This window comes from Saccopteryx bilineata, chromosome 4 (genome assembly GCF_036850765.1).
Source record: "Saccopteryx bilineata isolate mSacBil1 chromosome 4, mSacBil1_pri_phased_curated, whole genome shotgun sequence".
Classification (NCBI taxonomy): Eukaryota; Metazoa; Chordata; class Mammalia; order Chiroptera; family Emballonuridae; genus Saccopteryx; species Saccopteryx bilineata.
Window position 1 is genome coordinate 285,211,227 of NC_089493.1, and position 26,428 is coordinate 285,237,654.

General features: G+C 50.2%; 1 protein-coding gene across 2 annotated transcripts in view; it reads right to left on the reverse strand.

Moving 5' to 3' along the window:
• Window positions 1-26,023, reverse strand: part of SEC14L5 (SEC14 like lipid binding 5) — a 54,658-nt gene extending 28,635 nt beyond the window's left edge. Inside the window, exons 1-6 of one of the 2 annotated variants that reach the window (XM_066274957.1) lie at window positions 25,780-26,023; window positions 24,968-25,081; window positions 4,581-4,730; window positions 4,043-4,174; window positions 3,023-3,151; window positions 1,831-2,023 (exon numbers count right to left, since the gene is read on the reverse strand). In XM_066274957.1, the coding sequence (XP_066131054.1) occupies window positions 1,831-2,023; window positions 3,023-3,151; window positions 4,043-4,174; window positions 4,581-4,730; window positions 24,968-25,030 (667 nt within the window). In that variant the 5' untranslated portion in view covers window positions 25,031-25,081; window positions 25,780-26,023. Of the gene's footprint in view, window positions 1-1,830; window positions 2,024-3,022; window positions 3,152-4,042; window positions 4,175-4,580; window positions 4,821-24,967; window positions 25,082-25,779 lie in introns of those variants that run through there. The other variant, XM_066274956.1, reaches the window with a different exon arrangement.
• Between the last annotated feature and the right edge of the window lie 405 nt (window positions 26,024-26,428).

A 26,428-nucleotide genomic window follows, 5' to 3' on the forward strand; every position in this document is an offset into this window, starting at 1 on the left:
CTCTCACAAAGCAGTAAGAAATTAATGGGCAAATAGGAAAATGAACAAAGAACGAGAACGGGGAATTCACAAAAAAAGGTAAAGAGAGTCGCTCAACATGAAAAAAGAATACTTGAGCTCACTCATAGGAAAGAAATGATCACTAATCTACTAGTGGTCACTCTTTGCCTTTCAGAGTTTAAAATGTCTAATGACAATCTGTAGGGAGCCAGGATGAAGTCGGGAACAGCCACTGCTACACACTGTTGGTGGAATCATTGCCTAGTACAACCTGTTTGCAGGCCTAACTGGTAAATCTACCAGAACTTTAGCTGCATATAAGCTTGACTCATCAATTCAACTTTTCTAATTATATGTTATGTATATACTCGTGCAAATATTTTTTAAAAACAAAGATATACCACATTATTTGTATTTTTTAAAATAGAAACAAACCCTAGCCAGTGGCTCAGTGGATAGAGAATTGGCCTGGCATATGGAGGTCCCAGGTTCGATTCCCAGTCAGGGCACACAAGAGAAGCGACTATCTGCTTCTCTCCCCTTCCCTCTCCCCCTTCTCTCCCTCTTCTCCTCCCACAGCCAGTGGCTCAATTGGTTCAAGTGTCAGCCCAGGCACTGAGGATAGCTTGGTTGGTCAGTCTCAGGTGATAAAAATATCTTGGATGATTTGAGCACGGTCCCCAGATGGGGGTTGCTGGGTGGTTGCTGGGCACATGCAGGGGTCTATCTCACTATTCCCCTCCTCTCACTTAAAAAAAAAAAAAGAAGGCCCTGGCCGGTTGGCTCAGCGGGAGAGCGTCGGCCTGGCATGCGGGGGACCCGGGTTCAATTCCCAGCCAGGGCACATAGGAGAGGCACCCATTTGCTTCTCCACCCCCCACTCCTTCCTCTCTGTCTCTCTCTTCCCCTCCCACAGCCAAGGCTCCATTGGAGCAAAGATGGCTCGGGCGCTGGGGATGGCTCCTTGGCCTCTGCCCCAGGCGCTAGAGTGGCTCTAGTTGCAGCAGACGCCCCGGAGGGGCAGAGCATCGCCCACTGGTGGGCAGAGCGTCGCCCCTGGTGGGCGTGCCGGGTGGATCCCGGTCGGGCGCATGCGGGAGTCTGTCTGACTGTCTCTCCCCGTTTCCAGCTTCAGAAAAGAAAAGAAGAAAAAAGAAAAGAAAAGAAAAGAAACAACCTAAATATTCATCAGTAGAGGACTAGCTAAATAACTAATTTTAAAAAATCAGTAAATGTTTATTAATAAGTAAGTTGCATTGTAACCACACTATGTAATACTGCAAAGTGCTCAGACACAGGCACTGACACAGAAAGCTGCGCAAGAAACATTAGTAAGTGAAAAAAACAAAGTATCGAATAGAGTGTATAATATCCCCTCATTTGTTCAATGTAGGTTATACGTGTATGTATGTATGTATGTATGTATGTATTAAGTATGTATAGATGCCTAGATAGTTTCATAAACACAAAACTATTGTTGCCTCCACGGAGGACAAAGGAGTCTTACTTCCTACTTGACATCTTCTGAGCAATTTGAGTTTTTTCCCACTGTGAGCGTGCATTACTCATATAATTTAAAGTAGTAATAAAACCAGAGGAAGAGGGATCCCTAAGGCACCAGATCAGGTCAATTCCTGGTCTAGAAATAAACCAGTCCTGGCTCCTGGGCAGGAAGAGAGAGCGGGCAGAGCACCCGTGAGAGGGAGGAGGCTGAGTCATTCCAGGACCCGGCCCCATCCCTGAGGGGCTTCAAGGCCAGGCTCCCCCCACACACTGAGCACACCTGACGCAGACTTCCTAGGACTTTGGGCCTCAGCCACAGTCACCTACCGTCGCTACCAACCATCTCTGGAGCAGAGTCCTGGGTGCTTCTGGGCCCGCTGGCCTCCAGGGAGCAGGGATCTCCCAGCCCGGCCTGGGAGCAGGCGTCCTCCTCTCGGACCGGGGCAGGTGTCCAGCGGGGAATGTGTGAGATGCCCTGGGAGATGAGCTCGTGCAGGTAATGCTCGATCACCTCCTTCCCCTGGAAGCCGGAGAGAACCAAGACATGTCAGCCCCGGGGCAGGACAGTTGAGGTAACCGCGGCCAGCTTGGGAGTCACCCCCACCTGGCTCTGGGCCCAGCCCTGAAACATGGCTACTGAGCAGCAGAAATGTGGTCAGGCCAAATGGAACCATGCTGGGAATGTTAAATAAAATAGCCCCCAAATATGTTTTATATTGATAACGCATTGGACAAAATATATTATTAAAATGGATTTCATCCATTTTATTACACTAAAAAGCTTCCACTCAGTGAAGGGTCTGATATCTTTTTTTTTTTTTTCTTTTTTTTTTCTGAAGCTGGAAACGGGGAGAGACAGACAGACTCCCGCATGCGCCCGACCGGGATCCACCCGGCACGCCCACCAGGGGCGACGCTCTGCCCACCAGTGGGCGATGCTCTGCCCCTCCGGGGCGTCTGCTGCAACTAGAGCCACTCTAGCGCCTGGGGCAGAGGCCAAGGAGCCATCCCCAGCGCCCGAGCCATCTTTGCTCCAATGGAGCCTTGGCTGTGGGAGGGGAAGAGAGAGACAGAGAGGAAGGAGAGGGGGAAGGGTGGAGAAGCAGATGGGCGCCTCTTCTGTGTGCCCTGGCCGGGAATCGAACCTGGGACTTCTGCACGCCAGGCCGACACTCTACCACTGAGCCAACCGGCCAGGGCAGGGTCTGATATCTTTAAACCAAGCAGGAACAATTTTACCAGAAGAAAGCACCACATAACGTCCCCTCCTGTGTCCACAGAGTTCACACTCAATCCTGGGAACAATCAGGACAGTGATTATAAGGCCCCCATTATGGGCTAGTTGTCCATCTCCTGTGATATGGCCATTGGTAGAATCCCCATTCTAAGGATGGGGAAGGTTAAGGATCATGCTGGATGTCACATGGGTTGTCAGGTGGCAAGGCAGGGTTGGAACCAGAACTGGTAGCTCCCAAGGTCTGTGCCTTTTCTCCCTGTGACCAGCAGAGCCCCCTCTCACCCTCTTGACGTTGGCTGTGTACTGCTTCATGGCGATCTTCTCCAAGGCACTTTCAAAGCCGAAGAATGACCGGATGTCCAGTGAGGCGGACTGCTCAAAGCAAGTCCACTCTTCATTCTCAGGGTGGACCTAAAAGCAAGGCAGGGACAACAACACGGTCTGAGGGTGGGGGACACCATGCCCTCCCCCAGGGCTCTCTTGGTGACCTGGGCTTAGCTAGAGCATGCGGTGGACAGCACCATCACAGCTGGCAACACCTGAGGGGCCCGTCCAGAGCACAACACAGATTCTAAAGTGTCAGAGAAAAAAGGACCTTCTCAGGACGGGCCGGAAGTAAGGGGATCTGAGGTCTACATTCCTGTCCCTTAAAAATTATATGCATATAGCTTTATACACACACACACACACACACACACACATATTTAGGTAATGTATTTAATGTAATAAATCAAGCCAGTGACCAGAGCTCAAGCCCAGGAGCTCACCCTCAAGCCTGAGTTCTCGGGGTTTCCAACCTCGCCATCACCTGTCAGGTGAGGAGTAATATTTTAGTATGTCTCAAGCAATATTTGAGACTACTTAAACTTTAAAAAAGAAGAAGTGCCCTGGCTGGGTAGCTCCCTTGGTTAGAGCATCGGGATACACCACGGCTGCGGGCTCCATCCGGGGTCAGAGCACATGGAGTCAACCAGTGAACCCAGGGATGGGTGGGGCAACAGGTGGGGTTTTTTTCTCCCTCTCTCGCAAATCAATCAATCAATCAATCAAGAATCCCTGAATGTATAAATAAGTGGAGCAACAGATCAATGTTTCTCTCCCTTCCTCTCTCAGAAAAACAATAATAATCAATGAAATAAAAAGGTATCAGCTGTGTATCCAAACTGCAGACATGCCGCATCTTATCCGACAAGGCCCTGGGAGGGAGGGAGTTGGCGGGACGCGGGTTCTCAGGGCGCAGGCGCGGGGGGGGGGGGGGGGGGGGGGGGGGGTGAGATGGGAGGACGTCTAGCGGATGCTCACCGTGTAGCTGCAGTTCTCGTGGACCACCACGCGGCTAGCGAAGGTCTCATTGTGCGCTTCGATGTGGAGGGTCCTCTCCTTCCAGTTCAAGACGTTTCTCTGCACGAAGACCACGTGCTCCACACCCGCGATCTGCAAGGAAGGGGCAGCGGGGGCGTGGAGGTGAGGGGTTGCGGCACAAACCCCGCGGGCTGGCCGCGGTCACTCTGGGACCCGGGACCCCAGCCCCACGCCTGCCCTCCTGCCTAGGCCGGGATCCCTGACTCCATGCCCCTAACTCAATCTTCCCAGCCCCCATTCCCGGACCCCTGTTCGCCCCGTTGTCCTCCGCCAGTCCCAGTCCAGACTCCCAGCCCTTGTCCCTCTGGACTCATCCGGCCCTCTGACCTAGACCACACCGCATAACCCTCCTTTGGCACCAACATTCACACATTTGCCCACGGCCTGGCCCTGGCCCTGGCCCTAAGTACCTCTTTCTGCTGTCCCCCACCCGCCTGTCTGTTCTCCTCCTCTGCTCCCCGGCCCCCTGGACTCCCACCTTCCGCAGCAGCCGCGGGGCCTCCACGCGCAGCCGGCAGCTGCGCTCCACCACGTGCACCGCGCCATCGGGACTGCGGGACTCGCACAGGACCTCGCTGCCCAGGAAAACCGGGATCTGCGGGCAGGTGGGGAAGCGCTTCTCGTAGGCCTGGGGGTGGAGGGGAGTGCGAAGGGCTGGCCAAGGTCCACTGGGTACAGTCCTCCTCCTGCCTTGGCTGGAGTGTCCTCTCATTTCTCACTTAACAGAGAGGTCCGGAGAGTGAGACGAGCCTGCCCGGCCCCTGGGAAGTGCAGTGACCACTGCTGTTGAACCAACAAGACCGCCGTGTGCCTGCGCAGTGACCTGGCAGATCAATTTCTGGCTTTACATTTGAGCTTTCACCCTCAGATGGAAGAGTGGACTTGCCTGGGACATTTTAAAAGAAAGCATATCTCAGGGGGAAAGCTTTTGGACAAAATCCAACACCTCTTCGTGATAAAAACTCAACAAGCGAGGAGAGACCTGAAAAAGGGCATCTACAGAAAAGCACCGCAAACCCACTGAGTGGTGACAGACAGAACCCTTTCTCCACTCAGAGCAGGAACGAGGCAAGGCCGTGTGCTCTGGCCGCTTCCCCCCCAGAGCAAGCACGTAGGCAACTAAAAGGAAGAAAGGGCACCCAGACTGGAAGGCTCGAGTATGTGCCCGGTTCCAGAAGTGCCGGAGTCAGAGCCACTAGGGGGCGTGCCGGCATCTAGAGGCATTCAAGCAGGGTCTGCCGCAAGCGCCTGTCACAGCCCACGTGCCCCGGAATCAGGATCAAAGCGAGCTCCAAATATAGTGCCGGCATCTGAGGACACACACTTCCACCCCCATCCCTCCCAGCGGAGAGGCGGCACCCACCCAAGCTCCGACTGGCAGAGGCGGGGAGGGGGAAGGAAGAAATGAAACCGTGCCTGGTGCCCTTGGTGTTATCCCAGGCCCCGCAAGGCCAACCCAGCGCGTCCTCCGCCAGGGTCAGGAGGATAGGGCTGCCTCCTGCCATAAGTCAGAGCTGGTCGCTTTGTACAAACACACTAGCGTTAGTGCTGGTCCTCCGGATAAAAGTGCACCAGGGGGCTCCCAAACAGGAGTCTGGGCTCTGCGGGCTGGCAAGGGAGCCACCCCCCCCCCAACCCTCTTTCAAAGGAAGGCATCCCCCAGCCCCCGCCTTCCTGGGCTTAGGAGGAAGCCTCACAGCGGAGTGGATGAGAGCTGGGTGGAGCGCCACCTCCTCCTAACAGAGAAGCAAGTTCCTTTCTCTAAGTCTTTTATTATCTGGAGAAGGGGTGTGTATACCAAGCTTGTCTCCCAGAAAACAAAACCAGGTTGACAATCTCATGCAAAGCCTGGCACATTGCAGGCACCCAGCGTTTTCTTTCTCCAGGAGCAGGACAAAGTGGTGGCACAGTACAGGATTGGAAGAACAGCACACGTTCCCTCCCAGCTGCTTGGGAGCACTCTGCTGGCATGAATCGCAGGAGGGAGGCAGAGGAGCCAGCCCCGCCTGCCTCTGTGTTTGGAAAGTATAAGGAGGGAAAGGGCTGCATGTTTCAGAACCCGTCCAGCTCAGTTCAGGTCTCTGCTACTTTCTCACTGGGTGGCCTTGGGCAAGTCACTTGCCCTCTCTGAGACTCCATTTCCTCATCTGTAATGGGAGGATGTCATCAGATTGTGTCTCAGAGTAGTTGGTACTCCTCAAGCCTTGACTCTGACCTTCCAGCTGTGTGTGTTCCTTCATTTAATTCTCTGCACGGCATCCTCATTCAACAGTGAGGAAATTGGAGCCCAGAGAGGCTAAGAAACTTACCCAAGGTCACACAGCACGAAAACAGTGAACCTGGAATTGAATGCCAGGCTGGCTCAGGAACCCCTTGCTCAGCAGCAGGCCTGTTCTCCCAGGCAGCTGGGGAACAGCCAGGCTCTGTCCGCCGGGGCTGTGTGGTCATGATTTCTCCTTTCTCCACCCTCAGTCCCTCATCGCTTGCCAGGCAGTGGCCACACTGCCCCTGAGCTTCTCCACTTCTACTGACTGTTCAGTCTCTCTCCTGCTCCCCAGATGAAAGGACATACTTAGAACAGGCCTGGATGCTCAAAACAAACCCCACACTCCATTCGTGCCTGCCAGGCCCTGGGCGATCTGTCCCACCAGCCGACCTCCCACCCCAGCCTCCCTCCTCTGCCCTCGCCATGCCAGCCTTGCTGTTTCCACCACACACTGTTATGAGTTGAATTGCGGCCCCCCCCACCTCCAATAAAACTCATGTATTGAAGCCCTAACCCTCAGGACCTCTAAATCTGACCTATTTGGAAACAGGGTGGCTGTGGGTGTGATTAGTTAGGATGAGCTCATACTGGAATAAGGTGGGCCCTAATCCAGTATGACTGGTGTCCTTATAAAAGGGGAAATGTGGACACAGACGCATGCACACGGGGACACTACGTGAAGATGAAGGCACTGATCAGGATGATTCCTCTACCAGCCAAGAAACACCAGGGATACGACAACACCAGAAGCTAGGAGAGAGGCCTGGAAGAGCTTGTCCCCGCCAGCCCTCTGAAGGAACCAACTCTACCGACACCTTGATCTCGGACTTCTAGCCTCCAGACTGTGAGATTAAACATTTCTGCTATGTAAGCCCCCCAATTTGTGGTACTTCGCTATGTCAACCACAGGAAACAGGACATCCACCCACTAAGCTTGTTCCTGCCCAGGGCCTTTGCACTAGCTGTTTCCTCTGCTTGGAACACTGATCAATTCACTTGACAGTGAAGGGGGCGGGGGACGTAGGAGTCCTTGGAACTCCCAGTCAGTAGGAGGCCAGGATAGGGGCTGAGGAGACACTAGGCTTCAGGGACTTGTCTGTCTTGGCTGCTCCCTCTTCCTGGGACACCCTCCCCCACCTCCCCTGCAAAGCTGCATCTCCCCTGTTCTCTGTCCTTTACCCTGTTCATTTACCAGATAGCACTTGTGGCACATTTTAACCACAGGTACGTACTTGCCTGCATGTGGTGCGCCCAAGGCCTGGGCTGCGTGCTTCTCAGCAACACTGGCCTCACATCTGCATCGATCTCAGCTCTTGGCACTCACTGGGAGCTCATAGAGAAATGCCAACGAGCAGAGAACAAAATAATGTAAACTTCTTACCGAAGTCCCAAATAGCCCCAAGTAAGGGCCATGGCTCAGCAAACGCAGCCAGCTGAGGGCACTGAATTTTATTGGCCAACTTCCTGCTCTAACAATGCTCTTGTTAGAAGAGCCCCATCTGGAGCCCCCAGATAACAGAGGGGAGGCAGGCATAGGGGCTGAACAGCGGCAGACAGGCGCTTGGGCAAGCATACCCTGTCTGTGTGAGGGAAGGCGCTGCCTTCTCTGAGTAAACAGTGGCTGCTCCGAGGACAGAGACACCCCAGGCATTGTGGGGCCCAGAACTCAGGCTTCATCTCGAAGGCAGGGGCCCCAATACAAGGGGTCCATCCCGAACCCATTCTCCAGTGTCAGGACGGTCAGCTGGAGATTCCCTGGGCTTGTGAGACCTCGTGTCTGACACTGTTGTCACTGATGTTTACAAAGTGACACTGATGTGTACAAAATGCTAACTGCGTCGTTTCTTCCTATGATGCCCTGATGAGACGGGAACTAATGTTTCCCCACTTTACAGCCAAGCAAGTTGACGCTTGGGAAGACGCTACACGACCACTGTAGGTAGTAAGATCAGAGCCAGGCTCTGCTGACCCAAACCCCAGCCCTGAACCACCCTGTCCTACCTCTATGGGGACGCTGACCATATCACAAGTGTCTGTGGTTTGGAGATGCTGAGTTCCCCTGGCCTAAACCCACAAATCAAAGACCCTTTGCCTTCAACACATCACAGGATTTTACAGGAGCAAAGAATTCACAGGCCCCAAGCTGTGTTGGAAACCAGCTCACACAGCTGGTTTAGTCCCTGCCTAAAGAGCCTAGATGCTGATTGCTGTCCCACAAATTAGGCCTGAGCCTCTCCCTGATGGACAAACACGTGGTTTGGCCTCCTGAGGGACACAAGGCAGCAGAAGGATTCAGTTACAACCCTTCTGCCAGGCAGTTGGGAAGGGACACTCAAGCCTGCTGGCTCAGAAAGGAAGCCGGTCCAAAGCCGAGAACCCACCTTCCAGGGCCTTGGCCAGGGCAGACAGAGGCTGATGGAAACTTCCACTAAATGCTTCCCATATTCCCTCCATTCTGCAAAAATCCACAGACATACTTGACATATGGAAATGGGGAGCTGGAGGTAGATAGCCCTGGGCTCCTAGCTAAGCTGGGGAACCGTGAGCACTGCATGTCCCCTCTCCCCCTTCACTCCCGTATGTAGAGTGGACCTTCCCCACGTGTACTCACTTGTACCTGCTTCCTTCCTTTCTGAATCATAACTGCTAAAGAAATCATCAGACCCCGGCAGTGGGTTTGCTCACCTCCAAATCCCTGGTGCTTTGAAAAATGCCTAACTCATAGTTGACACTCAGTAGACACCGACATGATGAATGAGTGAATGACAGCATAGCACAGTTGTTGAGGGCATGGGCTCTGGTGCTTGGCTTCAGATCTCTGCTCAGCCTCTGAACAACTCTGTGGCCGTGCAAACAAGTCATCAAGCTCCCAGTTCCTTAATCCATTCATTTGTTAAAAGGAGAATAAGAGACTAGCTAGCAGCTACCGCTACCTACTGCGCTGAGTTTTGGTCAAAGGAGTCTGTTTTGGTAAAGTGCTGAGGACAGAGCCCTACACATGGTTCATTCCACAGAAGCATTTGTTAAATAAATTTAAATTTTTAAAAAGGGTGAGATTCTATAAAGTACAGGAAAGCTATTTCTGCTAATCACTTGACAGCTGCTCCCTCCTCCTCTCCCTCCTTCCTTCCTGCTCTTCCTCATGCAAATTCAAACCACAAATGTGGAAGGAATATCCAAACCGCACTAAGATCATCTGGCCCAGTGTGCCGCCTTTCCTTGCCACGCTCCAGGCTGGCTTGGGGGACTGACCACCTCAGAGCCTTCCCTGTCTACCTGCCAGCTCAGCCCTGCCAGCCTGGGCGACTCCGGGACAGACAGATGTCAGTACTCTAGCTCCCCCAAGGCTTCTTTATAATTGAGATGTAATTATCATACCATAAAACGCCCCCTTTTAAAGTGTACAACGCCATGGGTTTAGAACATCCACGAAGTTATGCAACAATCGTTCCTATCTAATTCCAGAACATTTGATCACCCAAAAAGGAACTCCATACCCAATGACAGTCACTACCCAATACCCAATGACAGTCACTACCCAATCCCCTCACCCTAGCCCTAACTGTGAAGCCAGTAGCCGCGGCCACCATCACAGCAGCCTGGCCCATGCAGGTTCGCATTGGATTTGGACAGACGGTAATGAAACAACAGAGCCAAGAACTGGTGGACCATTATCTTTAATCCTAGCTTGCACCCAGTGGGCAAGTAAAACACACACTGGGCTCCAAAACCCACTCATTCAGTGCTCACAAAGCTACTGACTTATCCGAGTTTCCTAGAATCAAAGGTTTCTAGCTCACCAGACTTATTCACCTCTGTTCCCCATCTCCTTCCTTCTCTCTGCACAAACTCTGCACTAACTGGCTTTTCCTTCAGCACTCCGCCATCTTGGCTGCTTCTCCTGGCCTCCTCCACGTGGCCTTTCTCTGCTCTACTCTCTGCTTTCCTCTCTAATGCTAATCTCAGGAACTAAGAGAGCAAGCTCCCGGTCTGCCCCCATTTTATAGTGTAGAAATGAAAACCTTTAATCCAATATACAAAATAGAGAAGTCTCTGATACAAAGTCCACCCCACATCAAAAAGAGTGGGAAAGGCTTAGTCCTAAAACCAAGCTCCAGGCTATAAGGATCCTGCCTGCAAACAGCCCGCCCCCAACACACATTAATATCACCTGGGCAGCGCCATCTTTAACAAAGTGAGCATAATATATGATATTTTATCTGCCCAACACTAAGCAACAACTGATCTACATTCTGTCTCTATGGATTTGCTTTCTCTGGACAGTTGATATCATTGGAATCATACAGCATGTTGTCTTTTGTGACTTTTGCACTGAGCATTGTTTTCAAGGTTCATTCCTATTACTGCAGGTATGAGTGCTTCATTCTTTTTTATTATTATTGATTTGAATTTATTGTGTTTACCTAGATTCTAGTGTTGCCCCAAATGCATCCCCCCTCCCCGTATTCCCCTCAACATCTCCCTTGCCCTCTCCCCATTGTACCCTCCTTCCTTCCCTTCAGCTTTATCCCATCCTATCATCCCCTTTCCCTCTGTCCTCTTTTCCTCTGGTGCCTTTGATCTCTCCTCAGTCTCAGTTCCGTTCCTCAGTTCACATTGTTCATTGAATTCCTCAAATGAGTGAGGTCATATGTTATGTTTATTTTTCTGTCTGGCTTATTTCACTTAACATAATAGTTTCCAGATCCATCCATGTTGTCGCAAAAGGCAAGATTTCCTTCTTTTTCATGGCCCCATAGTATTCCATTGTATATATGTACCACAGCTTTTTAATCCATTTGTCCACTGACAGACACTTGGGCTGTTTCCAGATCTTCACTATTGTGAACAATGCTGCCATAAACATAGGGGTGCATTTCTCCTTTTGAAACAGTGCTATGGGGTATACACCTTCTTGGGGTATATTCCTAAAAGTGGGATAGCTGGGTCAAAAGGCAGTTTGATTTTTAATTTTTTGAGGAATCTCCATACTGTTTTCCACAGTGGCTGCACCAGTCTGCATTCCCACCAGCAGACCACATCCTCGCCAGCACTTATTCTGTGTTTGTTTTGTTGATGAGCACCATTCTGACTAGTGTGAGGTGATATCTCATTGTGGTTTTAATTTGCATTTCTCTAATGATTAGTGATGTTGAGCACTTTTTCATATGCCTGTTGGCCATACGTATGTCCTCTTTGGAGAATGCTTCGTTCTTTTTCATGGCTGAGTAATATGCCATTGTCTGGATCCCCAACACTTGGCCAAGCTGCTTAATCAGAGCTTGGGAAGTGAGCCATCAGACACCCAATGGCAGCACTGTCATCCCAGCTGATGAAGGGAAGTGGGCATGGCAGAACCACAGTGGCATTGTTTTGGAAGCCTTCTGAAATCACTGCCTTATATACCCTTTATAAACAGCTATACCCAGCCTGACCTGTGGTGGCACAGTAGATAAAGCATCAACCTGGAACGCTGAGGTTCAAAACCCTGGGCTTGTCTGGTCAAGGTACATATGGGAGTTGATGCTTCCTACTCCTCCCCCCTTTCTCTCTCTTCTCTAAAATGAATAAAGTCTTGCCCTGGCCGGTTGGCTCAGCGGTAGAGCGTCGGCCTGGCGTGCGGGGGACCCGGGTTTGATTCCCGGCCAGGGCACATAGGAGAAGCGCCCATTTGCTTCTCTACCCCCACCCCCCTCCTTCCTCTCTGTCTCTCTCTTCCCCTCCCGCAGCCAAGGCTCCATTGGAGCAAAGATGGCCCGGGCGCTGGGGATGGCTCCTTGGCCTTTGCCCCAGGCGCTAGAGTGGCTCTGGTCGCGGCAGAGCTATGCCCGGAGGGGCAGAGCATCGCTCCCTGGTGGGCAGAGCGTGCCGGGTGGATCCCGGTCGGGCACATGCGGGAGTCTGTCTGACTGTCTCTCCCCGTTTCCAGCTTCAGAAAAATACAAAAATAAAATAAAATAAAATAAAATAAAATGAATAAAGTCTTAAAAAAAAAAGCTGTTGCTATCCTAGCCAAAGTCTGCCTGCTCAGGAGACAGTAAAGACAGAGGGTCAGAAGGGCCTGTAGGCAGGGCACCCAGACCCAGTGAGGGGTACGGTAGAGCACCAGAGACAGCACAGGGTTTGGACTCAGCCTCTGCCACTTGCCAGCTGGGTGACCTCAACCTCTCTGAGACACGATTTCCTCAGAAAAAAGGATAATGAGGATGATAATACCTATTTCTTAAGGGTTGCTATAAAGATTGATGGGAGGTAATATGTATAAGGCATTTAGTTGTGTCAAATACCACATAGTAGATTTTTAAATGGACATAGTAGAGTTTATAGGGCTATAAATCAACATGGACTTGAATAGGTATTTGTATACCTGTGTTCATAGCAGCATTATTCAAAATAAGCAAAAAGTAAAAACAAACCAAAAGTCCATTGATGGATGTAAAGCCAGGAGCCAGGGCCAGAGCCACTATCACAGCAGCCTTCTGGTCCATGCAGGTTCGCATTGGATTCGGACAGTCGGTAAAGAAACAGCGGAGCCAAAAACTGGTGGGCCATAGTCTTTAATCCTACCTTGCACCCGGCGGGCAAGTAAAAATACACACTGGGCTCCAAAACCCAGTCACATTCAGTGCTCACAAAGCCACTGACTTATCCGAGTTTCCTAGAATCAAAGGTTTCTAGCTCACCAGACTTATTCACCTCTGTTCCCCGTCTCCTTCCTTATCCCAAATACAAACTCTACACAAACTGGCATCTCACTCAGCACTCCGCCATCTTGGCTGCTTTTCCTGGCCTCCTCCACGTGGCCTCCTTCCGCTGCTGGCTCTACTTTCTCTGCTCTCTCATGCTAACCTCAGGAACCAAGAGACCAAACTCTCATTCCGTCCCCATTTTATAGTGTAGAAATCCAAACCCTTAATCCAATATACAAAACAGGGAAGTCTCTAATACAAAGTCACCCTCTGAGGCATGATAGGATTGTACCGCCCTACATCAAAAAGGGTAGGAAAGGCTTAATCCCAAAACCAAGCCCCAGGCTACAAGGATTCTGCCTGCCTTTAGCCCACCCCAACACACATTAATATCACCTGGGCGACGGCCTCCTCCTGTTATCTTTAACAAAGTGAGCATAATACATTTTATCTGCCCAACAATGGATGAGTGGATAAACACAATGTGGTCTATCCATACAGTGGGATATTATTCAGCTATCAAAAGGAATGAAGTGGATAGAGCGTCGGACTGGGATGTGGAGGACCCAGGTTCAAGACCCCCGAGGTCACCAGCTTGAGTGCGGGCTCATCTGGCTTGAGCAAAAAGCTCACCAGCTTGGACCGCAAGGGGTTACTCAGTCTGCTGAAGGCCCACAGTCAAGGCACATACGAGAAAGCAATCAATGAACAACTAAGGTGTCGCAACAAAAAACTGATGATTGATGCTTCTCATCTCTCTCCGTTCCTGTCTGTCTGTCCCTATCTATCCCTCTCTCTGACTCTCTCTCTGTCCCTGTAAAAAAAAAAAAAAAAAAAAAAAAAAAGGAAGTTCTGCCTGACCGGTGGTGGTGCAGTGGATAGAGCATCAACCTGGAATGCTGAGGACCCAGTTTCAGAACCCCAAGGTCACCGGCTTGAGCACGGGCTCATCCAGCTTGAATGCAAGGTTGCCAGCTTGAGTGCAGGGTCGCCAGCTTGAGCACTGGATCATAGTCGTGATCCCATGGTCGCTGACTTGAGCCCATGGGCGTTGGCTTGAGCCCAAAGTAGCTGGCTTGAGCAAGGGCTCAGCTGGAGGCCCATGGTCAAGGCACTATGAGAAGTAATCAATGAGCAACTAAAGTGCCACAACTATGAGTTGATGCTTCTCATTTCTCTCCTTTCCTGTCTGTCCATCTGTGTCTGTCTCTCTCCCTTGCTAAAAAAGAAAATAAAAAGAAAAACAAAGAATGTTCTGATCCATGCTACAACCTGGATGAACATCAAAAACACGATGCTCAGTGAAAGAACCAGACACGAAAGGACAAATACTTGTATGATCGTGTATGATCTCACTTACATGAGGTAGGTAGAGTAGTCAGAGTTATAGAGACAGAAAGTAGAATGGCCGGTACCAGGAGTTGGGAAGTGAGAAGGAACAGGGAGTTAGTGTTTAATGGGTGCAGAATTTTATTTGGGGGAGACAAAAAAATTTGTGGAGATGGATAGAGGTAATGATTGCACAACACTGTGAATGTACTTAATACCACTAAATTGTACACTTAAAAATGGTTAAAATAGGAAAGTTTATATTATATATATTTCACCACATTTTTTTTTTCATTTTTCTGAAGCTGGAAACAGGGAGAGACAGTCAGACAGACTCCCGCATGCGCCCGACCGGGATCCACCCGGCACGCCCACCATGGGGCGACGCTCTGCCCACCAGGAGGCGATGCTCTGCCCATCCTGGGTGTCGCCATGTTGCGACCAGAGCCACTCCAGCGCCTGAGGCAGAGGCCACAGAGCCATCCCCAGTGCCCGGGCCATCTTTGCTCCAATGGAACCTTGGCTGCGGGAGGGGAAGAGAGAGACAGAGAGGAAAGCGCGGTGGAGGGGTGGAGAAGCAAATGGGCGCTTCTCCTGTGTGCCCTGGCTGGGAATCGAACCCGGGTCCTCCGCACGCTAGGCCGACGCTCTACCGCTGAGCCAACCGGCCAGGGCCTCACCACAATTTTTTACAAAGAAACAAACCATCTCCTCCTAGGTGGTTTATAGCCCTACCAGAAGCATCAGTCATGATTTGGGATAGGATATCATATTCTGTGTTTGTTTATAGTCAAACACCTCTGTTTTTTGGGGGTTCCTTTGTTTTTGATTTTGTTTTTGTTTTTGTTTTTACAGGGACAGAGAGAGAATCAGAGAGAGGCATAGACAGGGACAGAAAGACAGGAACAGAGAGAGATGAGAAGCATCAATCATCAGTTTTTCGTTGGGAGACCTATCAGGGGGTCGTCAAACTTTTTATAAAAACCGCCCACTTTTGCAGTGCTGGTCAACCTAGTCCCTACCAGGCAACCAAATGGCACTGTGATTGGCCCACCATGAAAGCTGGACTGCCCACTAGTGGGCAGGAGGGACCAGGTTGTTCATTGGGACCAGGCTTAGTTGTTCATTGATTGCTTTCTGATATGTGCCTTGACCGCGGACCTTCAGCAGACTGAGTAACCCCTTGCTCGAGCCAGCGACCTTGACTCCAAGCTGGTGAGCTTTTGCTTAAACCAGATGAGCCCACGCTCAAGCTGGCGACCTCAGGGTCTCAAACCTGGGTCCTCCGCATCCCAGTCCGACGCTCTATCCACTGCGCCACCGCCTGGTCAGACAATGCCTCTGTTTTATATCTGTTTTCTTCACTACTGGATTCTCCAGCATCCTCGTACAACCTGGGACACTGCAGACACCCAGCCAATGTTTGTGGATGGATGCATGGAAAGAAGGAAGGAAGAAAAGGAGGGAGGAGGGAGGGAGGCACAGGTACTGGGGCAAAGAGCAGGAAGCTGGAGCTCTCATCACATCACATATACAGTGCCTAGAAGAGCAGACTGAGTGGCACAGTACCCCCAGTTCAGCACGGGGGGTTCTGCCTCCCTGCGGCAGGCGCACTGCCCAGAGAGTAACCTGTGTGTGCGTATTGCTGTTCACTGTCCACCTATAAAGACCGAAGTTCTGGAAGGCACTTCCTGCACAGGTGAATAAATGCCTGAATAGTTCCCCTCTGGTCATGATAGTGCATCTCTAGCTATTGACCAAGAAATTATCCTGAACAAGGTACAGATGAACAGTTCTGCCTGTTTTTCACTGGGTCCTGATCTCAAGGCTGCAACATGGGGCAGAGTTAGCACAGTGTAGTGATTACTCGTTTCTGCTTCTGACGGCTCTTCTCAGGGTGGGTCCCCGCTTTGCCTGGCTGAGACCTTGTCTCCTTCTGAGATCACGCCATCACACCACCTGGGCTCTCCAGCTCGGGGTGGGGGTGGGGGTCACCAGCCTCCCTGCCCAGCCCAGCAGCTGCACAAAACCCTGCTGTGCTACTCGCCCAGGGGTAAGGAGCAGGGCAGACCCTCCTCCTCTGAACACTCTCCCTGCCCACGGACTTCCCAGATCAGCTGGGACCCCTGATAGTTCCTGGAGGGACGAGGCTGCAGCAAGGCCAGCCTAGTGAGTCTTGACATTTAGCCACCGCTAAATGTCAGGATCTTTTTTTTTTTTTTTTTTAATTTATTTTTATTTTTTTAGCGAGAGAGAGAGAGAGAGAGAGACAGACAGGAACAGAGAGAGATGAGAAGCATCAGTTTTTCATTGTGACACCTTAGTTGTTCATTGATTGCTTTCTCATATGTGCCTTGACCACGGGCCTTCAGCAGACCGAGTAACCCCTTGCTCAAGCCAGTGACCCTGGGTTCAAGCTGGTGAGCTTTTTACTCAAAACAGATGAGCTCTTGTTCAAACTGGCGACCTCGGGGTCTCGAACCTGGGTTCTCCGCATCCCAGTCTGATGCTCTATCCACCGCCTGGTCAGGCAATGTCAGGATCTTGATGGGAGGGAAATGGTATTCTAGATCTTCCAAGCGTCTCAGGAATGCACCAGAACTCCGTCGCCTCTGTTTCCCCAGGCTCCGGACAGAAAGCCCGCTGACCCACTTTTTGGCAGCCGGGGAACCCTCCTAACCCCCAAATCTGACCATGTCTCCCCCACCCCCCCGCTTAAAACTTTTCAAACTCCCGAAGTCCTTGGAGAGATAAAGTGACCCACCAGTCACTTTCTGACTGTCACTGGGGCCCAACCCTGCCACATTCATTTCTGCAGAGAGAGCTCTGCCCGGAGTGGCCTGCACATGGCTGGCCCGCCTCCCCTTAGCTGGGTTCCACCTGGCTGCCCTGAGACCCTGGGCTGGACTTGTTCTTCCCCCATTACAAATCATCCTTCATGCCTTCTCATTCTCTCTCTCTCTCTCTCTTTTTCTCTATCTCACACACACACACACACACACACACACACACACTAAACACAGTCCAGGAAAAAAGGGATCATGTCAAGAAAACCAGTTCAAGACAGAACTAGAAGGCAGACATGGTCCCCACTTTCCTGAAGCTTATTGTTATGAAAAAGACCCATATAAATAAGCAAACAAGCAAATTCCATATACAATTAACAGAATAATGATGCATTCAAAAAAGTACTACTAGGCCCTGGCCGGTTGGCTCAGCGGTAGAGAGTCGGCCTGGTGTGCAGGGGACCCGGGTTTGAGTCCCGGCCAGGGCACATAGGAGAAGCGCCCATTTGCTTCTCCACCCTTTCCCCCTCCTTCCTCTCTGTCTCTCTCTTCCCCTCCCGCAGCCAAGGCTCCATTGGAGCAAAGATGGCCCAGGCGCTGGGGATGGCTCCTTGGCCTCTGCCCCAGGCGCTAAAGTGGCTCTGGTGGCGGCAAAGCAACGCCCCGGAGGGGCAGAGCATCACCCCTCGTGGGCGTGCCGGGTGGATCCTGGTCAGGCGCATGCGGGAGTCTGTCTGACTGTCTCTCCCTGTTTCCAGCTTCAGAAAAATACAAAAAAAAAAAAAAAAAAGTACGTACTAGGAATCAACTCTTTCATAGCCCCTGCACTTAGCTCAGGGCTTGGCACTCAGGGGAAATTCAGTAAATATTTGCATGCATGAATTAATGCACGTGTAAACTAATGAATGAGGACCTTGTTTATTTTAGGGCCCCCTGAAATCAGAAGATCACCTTTCTGGGCAGCGGATCACCTCTGTTCTCCCAGCTCAAATCAGAGCGTCTCAGAGCCCTGCAGGCAATCCAGGGCGGAAAACATTGCTTCTCTTAATCTGTTAGCAACAGATCAGATAACAACAGGCTCCAGGGAACTAATTTAAACTCATTTAAATAAGGCCCCTGCTGTTTTATTAAAACTACATCCATAACAACAATTTCAACTGTAACTGCCCTTGGCTTGGACTGCAAGGATACACCGTCAGAGGTCGCTCCTTATTAATAACCCATCTGCTAAATTACAAACTGTTTATCAATACAAAAAGCCAGGTCTTTAAATATTTTAACACTTAATTGCTGACGACAGCCCTCACCTCGGTAACCCTTCCTCCGCAATGAAGGCTTATTGCTTAGGAAATTCTACTCCGTGCTGCCTTCCTCCTGTAGGTTTGCAGAATCTGAGATGACTTGAAGCCATGGAGTTTTTGAACCTGACAGGACAGGGGGGAAAAAAAGGCGTCCAGGTCACTGAAGCCGTAGAGGTCACTGTGCACAGAGAAGTTTACTGAACATCAGGCCGGAACCCAGAGTGTCTGGCTGTGAGCTCAGGTTGTGGGGTCCAGTCCTCTAAGTTCAAACCTCTGCCATTTACTGAGCATTGTGGGCTGAATTGTATCCCCTCCAGAAAAGGTCCCCCCCAAGTACCTCAGAATGGGGTCTTCTTTGGATGTAGAGCAGGGGTCCCCAAACTTTTTACACAGGGGGCCAGTTCACTGTCCCTCAGACCATTGGAGGGCCGGACTATAAAAAAAACTATGAACAGCCTGACCTGTGGTGGCGCAGTGGATAAAGCGTCGACCTAGAAATGCTGAGGTCGCCGGTTTGAAACCCTGGGCTTGCCTAGTCAAGGCACATATGGGAGTTGATGCTTCCAGCTCCTCCCCCACTTCTCTCTCTCTGTCTCTCCTCTCTCTCTCCTCTCTAAAAAAATGAGTAAATAAAAAAAAAAAAATTTTTTTAAAAAACTATGAACAAATCCCTATGCACACTGCACATATCTTATTTTAAAGTAAAAAAACAAAATGGGAACAAATTCAATATTTAAAATAAAGAGCAAGTAAATTTAAATCAACAAACTGACCAGTATTTCAATGGGAACTATGGGCCTGCTTTTGGCTAATGAGATGATGGTCAATGTCCAGTTCCATATTTGTCACTGCTAGCCGTAACAAGTGATATGACGCGCTTCCAGAGCCGTGACGCATGCGTCCTGTGTCACCGGAAGGAAGTACTGTATGTGAGCGATGCCCTGCTTTGCAGCACCACCACATACAGTACTCCAGGAGCACAGGATGCATCCGCCACTGACCACCAATGAAAGAGGTGCCCCTTCCGGAAGTGCGGTGGGGACCAGATAAATGGCCTTAGGGGGCCGCATGTGGCCCGCGGGCCGTAGTTTGGGGACCCCTGACGTAGAGTCTTTAATAGAGGTAATCAAGTTAAAACGAGGTCGCAAGGGTTTCCTTGTGAATCCAGTATGACTGGTATCCTAGTGAGGGGGAAATGTGGACCCAGGTGCACACAGGCAGAATGCCCCGTGTGAAGGTCGGAGTTAGACTGCCACCACTGAGAAACTACCAGAAGCCAGGAGAGAAGCCTTCCCAGCGCCTTCAGAGGGAGCACGGCCTCCTGGCACCTTGATCTTGGACTTCCGTCCTCTAGGACTGTGTGACACTAATCTTCTGTTGTTCTAAGCTATCCGGTTGTAGTACTTTGTTACACAGCGCAGCAAATGAGGACACTGACTAAGGGACGGCCTCTTTAACCTCCCTAAGCCTCAGTGTCCTCTTCTGCTGCAGCCAAGGCTGCTGTCAGAGGACCTGCCTCTGAGCTGGCCGGAAGGGCTGGGCTTCAGGGGGGTCAAAAAGCATCCCCAGGCTCTGTAAGCGTCAGCTGCCCACCGAGAGGCAGGTTCTGCAGGCTTCGGCTGCGCTCCCCTTTGCAGGGTCTTACGGGGTACAGGCATTCTGGACACAGTCCTGATGGTAACTGCCCCTGTGGGACCACTCCCTCAGGCCAGAGGTCACCCCCATAATTTCAGATCCTCAGCTTTGAGAAATAGCAGAGCTCATGGTTGGGAATATTAGTTCTGGAGCCGACTGCCTGCAGTTAAATCCTGACCTGCCATTTGTTCCCTTTGTGGCTTTGGGTCATTCATTCATTCCTTTTGTGCCTCAGTTTCCTCATCTGTAGCATGAGGCTACCTACCAAACCTGTATCATGGAGTGGTATGAGAAGTACATGAATTAATATTTGAATGGGCTCACAACAGTGCCTGGGACCTAGGAAGCACTGTGTGCAAGTCTGTTAAATAAAATTTAAAATAGAATCTTCTTTTTTTTCTTTTTCCTTTCAAGTCAGAGGAGAGGAGATAATGAGACAGACTCCCACCTGTGCCTCCACCAGGACCTACCCAGCAACTCCCATCTGGGGCCATCCATGCTCAAATCAACCAAGTTCAGTGCCCGGGGCCAACGTTCAAACCAGTGGAGCCACTGGCTGTTAGAGGGGAAGAGAGAGAGAGGAAGAGAAGCAGCTGGTCACTTCTTCATGTGTGCCCTGACAGGTAATCAAACCCAGGACATCTACACCCAGGCCAACGCTCCACCACTGTGCCAACTGGCCAGGGCCTAAAACAGAATCTTCACCCTGGCCTGATAGCTCCGCTGCTTGGAGTATCATTTCGATATGTAAAGATTGCCAGTTCAATCCCTGGTCAGGGCACAAACAGAAACAGATCAATGTTTCTCTTTCTCTCTCTCTCCTTTCCCCTTCTCTCTAAAATCCTCTCTGTCTGCCTGACCAGGCGGTGGCGCAGTAGATAGAGCGTCGGACTGGGATGCAGAGGACCCAGGTTCAAGACCCCGAGGTCGCCAGCTTGAGTGCGGGCTCATCTGGTTTGAGCAAAAAGCCCACCAGCTTGGACCCAAGGTCGCTGGCTCCAGCAAGGGGTTACTAGGTCTGCTGAAGGCCCGTGGTCAAGGCACATATGAGAAAGCAATCAATGAACAACTAAGGTGCTGCAACGCACAATGAAAAACTAATGATTGATGCTTCTCATCTCTCTCCGTTCCTGTCTGTCTGTCCCTCTCTCTGACTCACTCTCTGTCTCTGTAAAAAAATAAACAAATTAAAAAAAATTAAAATCCTCTCTGTCTGATATATATCTATATCTATATCTATATCTACTAATAAAGAATCTTCTTAAGCCCACTAAATAACTACCATCATTCACACCAGAGATTTCTTTGGGAGAAATGTGTCCACACAAAAACTTGTACATAAATGTTTGTAACAATGTAATTCTTAGTCGCCCAAAACTGGAAACAATCTAAATGTGCATTAACTGATGAACAGATAAATAAATGTGTCCATCCATAAGATGGAATATCATTCGGCCATAAAAAGGAATAAAGTTCTGAATCATGCCACAATGTGGATGGACCTTTAAAATATCATGCCAGTCACAAAAAGTCAACTATTTTATGATTCCATTTATATGAAATGTCCAAAATAGGCAAATTTATAGAGACAGAAAGTAGATTAGCAGTTATCTGGGGCTAAGCAGAACGGGGGAGGTTAGGGGATGATGACTAAAGAGTACAGCGTTTCACCCTGGGTGGATAGCTCGGTTGGTCGGAGCATCATCCCAATACACAGGGTTGCCAGTTCAATCCCCAGCCAGGGCACATACAGAAACAGATGATGTTTCTGTCTCTCTTTCCCTTCTTCTCTCTCTAAAATCAGTAACTCAGTTTGGGGGGGGGGGTTTAATAGTACAGTGTTTCTTTTGGGGGAATGAAAATGTTCTAAAACTGACAGTGATGATGGTTGCACAACTTTCTGAATATACTAAGAACCACTCACTTCACCCTTTAAATGGGTGAATGCTATGTGAGTTTATATATAGCTCAAGAAAGCTGTTGAAACAATAAATAATAATAACAAACCTAAGCACTGTTTCACGAGCATGAACAATGTGCCAGGCCCTGTCTGGGCACCCACATCTCTTCACTGAATCATCACTTCAGCTCTCTGAAGGGCCAGACCTTTATTATCTCCCTTTCCCAGGTGAGACACTGGAGCAGGGACCCAGCTGTTGGAAAGCCATTTGGGCAGAGAGCCCAGATAGTCCAGAATACATTCACAACAGGCTGTGGGCTGACCAGAGCGCCCTCCCGGACCTAAGTGACCACAATCTACAGTCCAAGACAAGGCCTCCGTGTTCTATACACAGGGATCTCCGCAAAGACCCACACGCACCGCCTTCTGGTACTCATATGCAAAGGGAACAAGGACCCTCCCCAGCCTTGGATAAGGCAGCTGCCTTTGTTGTCTTAATTACTTCCCTCTGTCTACCAATATGATCCAAGCTTGTTGTTTTGAACCAAACAATACAGAGTGCTACCAAGAGAAAAGAAAGAAAATTCCCCTGGAATCTCACCCCTCAGAAAAAGAATTCATGTCAAGGGATTTGGCCCAAGGAGAGAGATGGCCATTTATTGGATTAGTTAAATTTTTGAAAACAAAGAGAAAAATATTTTTAAAACAAAATTTTTGTAAGGCTGGGTCTTGACAGATTTCCTCAGTGCTCTGTTATAACCAATTCCACCAGCCCAGTTGTAGTCTTTTCTGTTAACCCTGGGGGACTTTCGAAGACATGAGAGAGGCTTTGATTCTCCAGTCAGTTTTGTTAAAACCAAAGGCCAGCTGGTCTGGTCAGTCGGATGTGGTGGAAACAGCTGAGTTCATCCAAAACTTCCCTGGCATCTGACCCCAGCGGAGGGCGAGGGTTTAGCTGAGAAACAAAGGCGGATGTCAAGTGCAGAAAACCCCTTTTGTGTCCACACAGCGTGCAAGTTATGTTGAGTTATGCAGCTATTTTGGGGACAATGATGTTTTGTAAACAGTCGGCAAAGTGGCTTTGTCAGGGATGTCACAGCGGTTTGGAGCCCTTTCACTGACAAAAACTGTAAGGAAGATAAGGGTGGCATGGTATTTGAAAAATATACGTGACTTAAATTAAAGCAGCTAGATGACAAATATCTGAAAACCTTTGTTCCCTGCTGTACTCACAAGCGTCTACACACCAACACCTATAGACTGTTAACAGTTTGGGGAGCAAGCTGAGACCAGCCTTCATTTATGGACCAGGAAGCCTCCAGAACAGGCTTCACACAGCCCAGAAACACAGGTACACGTGTGCATCACCAGTCCTGCTAATGTGGTCTGAAGCGCTACAGACATGTTTTATCTTAAAGTGCAATGATTGGAAATATTTCTGAGAATCCTAAACTTGCTAAATTAAATGTATATTTATTAAGTCCATGCAATAGTAAAAAATTTTTAGTTTTCCATCCGATTATTATTTTGTATCCACTTCATGGCAGAGAACCACAGTCCCCTGCACTGTCCCAGAGGGATAGGGGTGACGGCGTCTCTTTCCTATTGAGCAAATGAATGAATGAACAAATGAGTAGGGTCTTAGAATAGGTGAGCTGCCTGGAGCCTTAGAGGACAATTCTTTATATTTAGCTGCCATTTATTGTCTGCTTGGTATAGACCAGGCCCTGCACTAGATCATACACACACACACACACACACACACACTAGTCATCTTTAATCCTCACGACAACATATGAAGTGTGTATAACTATCCTCATTTCACAAATGAAGGAACCAAGGCTCTAAGAAATTCAGCGACTTCCCAAAGACACAAAGCCAGGCACTCCAGAGCAGCAACAAGGACCCAGAGCTTCTGACTACTTGTCCCCTAGTCTCTTCATCACCTGCTGGTGTCCCACCCCCATTACAAATGAAGAAAACTCACAGCCACAGGCAACAACAATAATAGTAACAACAATACAATAATAACAGCATTTGATCTGTGCCAGACCCTGCATGGTAAGCTTTACATATATTGACTCATTTAATTCTCAGCACGATGCCCAGATTTAGAAACTATGTAATCCTCATTCCAGAGATGGGGAGTGACGGCTCAGAGAAGCTGCGTAACTTGCCCAAGAGCACCCAGCTAGTCAGTATGGCCCCTGCTTCTTTCCTGACCTGGAACCATCTACACATAACAGCACAATGTGTACGAAAGACTCAGGTGATAATTTTTCATCATTTGTGTGACTACAAACACATATGTAGGTAGAATCATAGAATAAGATCAGGCAGGACACACACAGGGTATGTGAAACGATCGAGGATCAAATCCTGGCTCTGGAGTCCCCACTGCATAGATCTGAGCCCCAGCTCGACCTCTTCCTAGCCACAGAACTTGAGGCCACCCTGCCACCTGTCCAAGCTTCGGTTTAGTGGTGGCAAATGAGAATAATAGGAGCTATTAGGAATTAAATGAAGGAATAGATGTAAAGACTTTCATAGATTCTTTGTACTTACTGTACACCCTCAGTGAATGGCTGCCATCATCACCATCATTAGTGTGTTTACTATTATTACTATTCCTATCCTTACACAACAGTGGCTTAGCCCCTGATGTCCTTGTTTTCTGACAGAGGGTCCTGAGACAAGAGAACAGGTAAACTTCAACAAGGAAAAGAAAAATAGACCTTGTGTGTTAGTCAGTGAGCAAGGATTCCAGGAGTTGTAGTAAGAGGTAGGATGGCCAGGCTGAGGGGTCACTGGTTGGAAGCTGGATCCACCATGTCAACAAAGTAGCTCGATAACGCCTTCCAATCCAGGGACTGGGGGGCTCCCTTTCCTCACAATCATAGCTGACCTCCTATATCCCTTCAACCATCACACAGAGTCAGGAGAATCAGGGATCACTCACCGCCATGACCAGCTCGAATGGGTACTTGTAGACGCGGACAGGAGACTGGTACTTCTGCACCATGTTCTCGCAGAAGCGTCAGGGGAAGCCACTCAGGTAGAAGTGAGCAGGAGCCTGGGTGACAGGTGACTGGTGAGGTAGCAGCTCCCTCCCCATGAAGCAAGAATGTACCTACTGCTTCCCTGTCGCATGGGGTAGGGCCACCCCCCATGGCCCCACCCACAAATCTCCCCAGCCTTCAAAGCAAGGGACCTGGTTTAATTTCCAAGTTACTCTCAGCCAGGCCGCAACACCCGCTACCAGCCCGGTCCCCTACAGACTGCCCCAGACCACACTCACCCTCCAAAAGCAATCAGTACCCCCAAACTTTCTTTGGTCCTCACCACTTCACATGAAGGCCCCCAAGAAGCACCTCTCACTGCCACTCACAAGGAAACACACACATTGGTAATTTTTACACTCCCACAATTTACCACCCACGCACCCTACAGCTCGCTACAGATGCCCACAAGAATCACTCCCATTTCCTTCAAGATACCTTGATCCACACAGTCTTTACCAAATTTCACATGCACTGTCTCTGTTACACACACACACACACACACACACACGCACATACACGACTCTCCTCCCACATGGGACCACTCTTGCACACGCACATAACTTTGCACACACTCGGCTCCCTGCAACATGCATCTACCCAAATCCATGCTCACACACTGGTGCACACACAGACGTCCACACGCACACTAATGCGCACGTGGACACACGAACAGGCAGGCACACACGCGTGCACGCACGGGTCAGCTCACCCTCGCCCTTGGAGTCTCTGGGGACGCAGCCCTGGGACACTGAAGAGCTCAGCCAGCCAGAGACCCCCGTAGCCGCCTGGCTCAGAGCGCAGCGCCTGGGACAAGGCCCGACCACAGTCGCCTCGCCTGGGGAGTCCGGTCCTGCTCACCCTGGGACCTGGCCAGCCAGGGAGGGGCCTGCAGGTCGGGAGAGAGACCTGCCCCGCGGGAGCTCTCCAGGACCGGGGACAGCAGAGATCCTGGTCTGGCCCCGCCCCGGGACTGGCCCTACCCCTAAATGACCCCTCCCATTTTTCTGCCACGGCTCCGCCCAATCTCAGCCCCTCCCTTTGTTTTATGTTTCTTGTTTGGCCACGCCCTCAGCCCGGCTCTTCCTCCAGATTGGCCATGTCTCGATGGGCTCCGTCCCCACACTGGTCTTGTTCTTAAAGCACTCAACGGCGGGAACGGCCCAACCCCAGGAAAACCCCGGCCCAAGACTCCGCCCCCAGCGTAGCTCTGCCCCTAAGCGTACCCTCGCCCACCCAACCCCGCCCCTCCTAGTACAATTTACACTTGGCCTCTACGGTAATTCAGATCAACCTCCTGCTTGAGCTCTGAGCCCTTCCCCTTCCACGGGCCTAGCCCCAGGGTCCTCATGGCCCTGTCC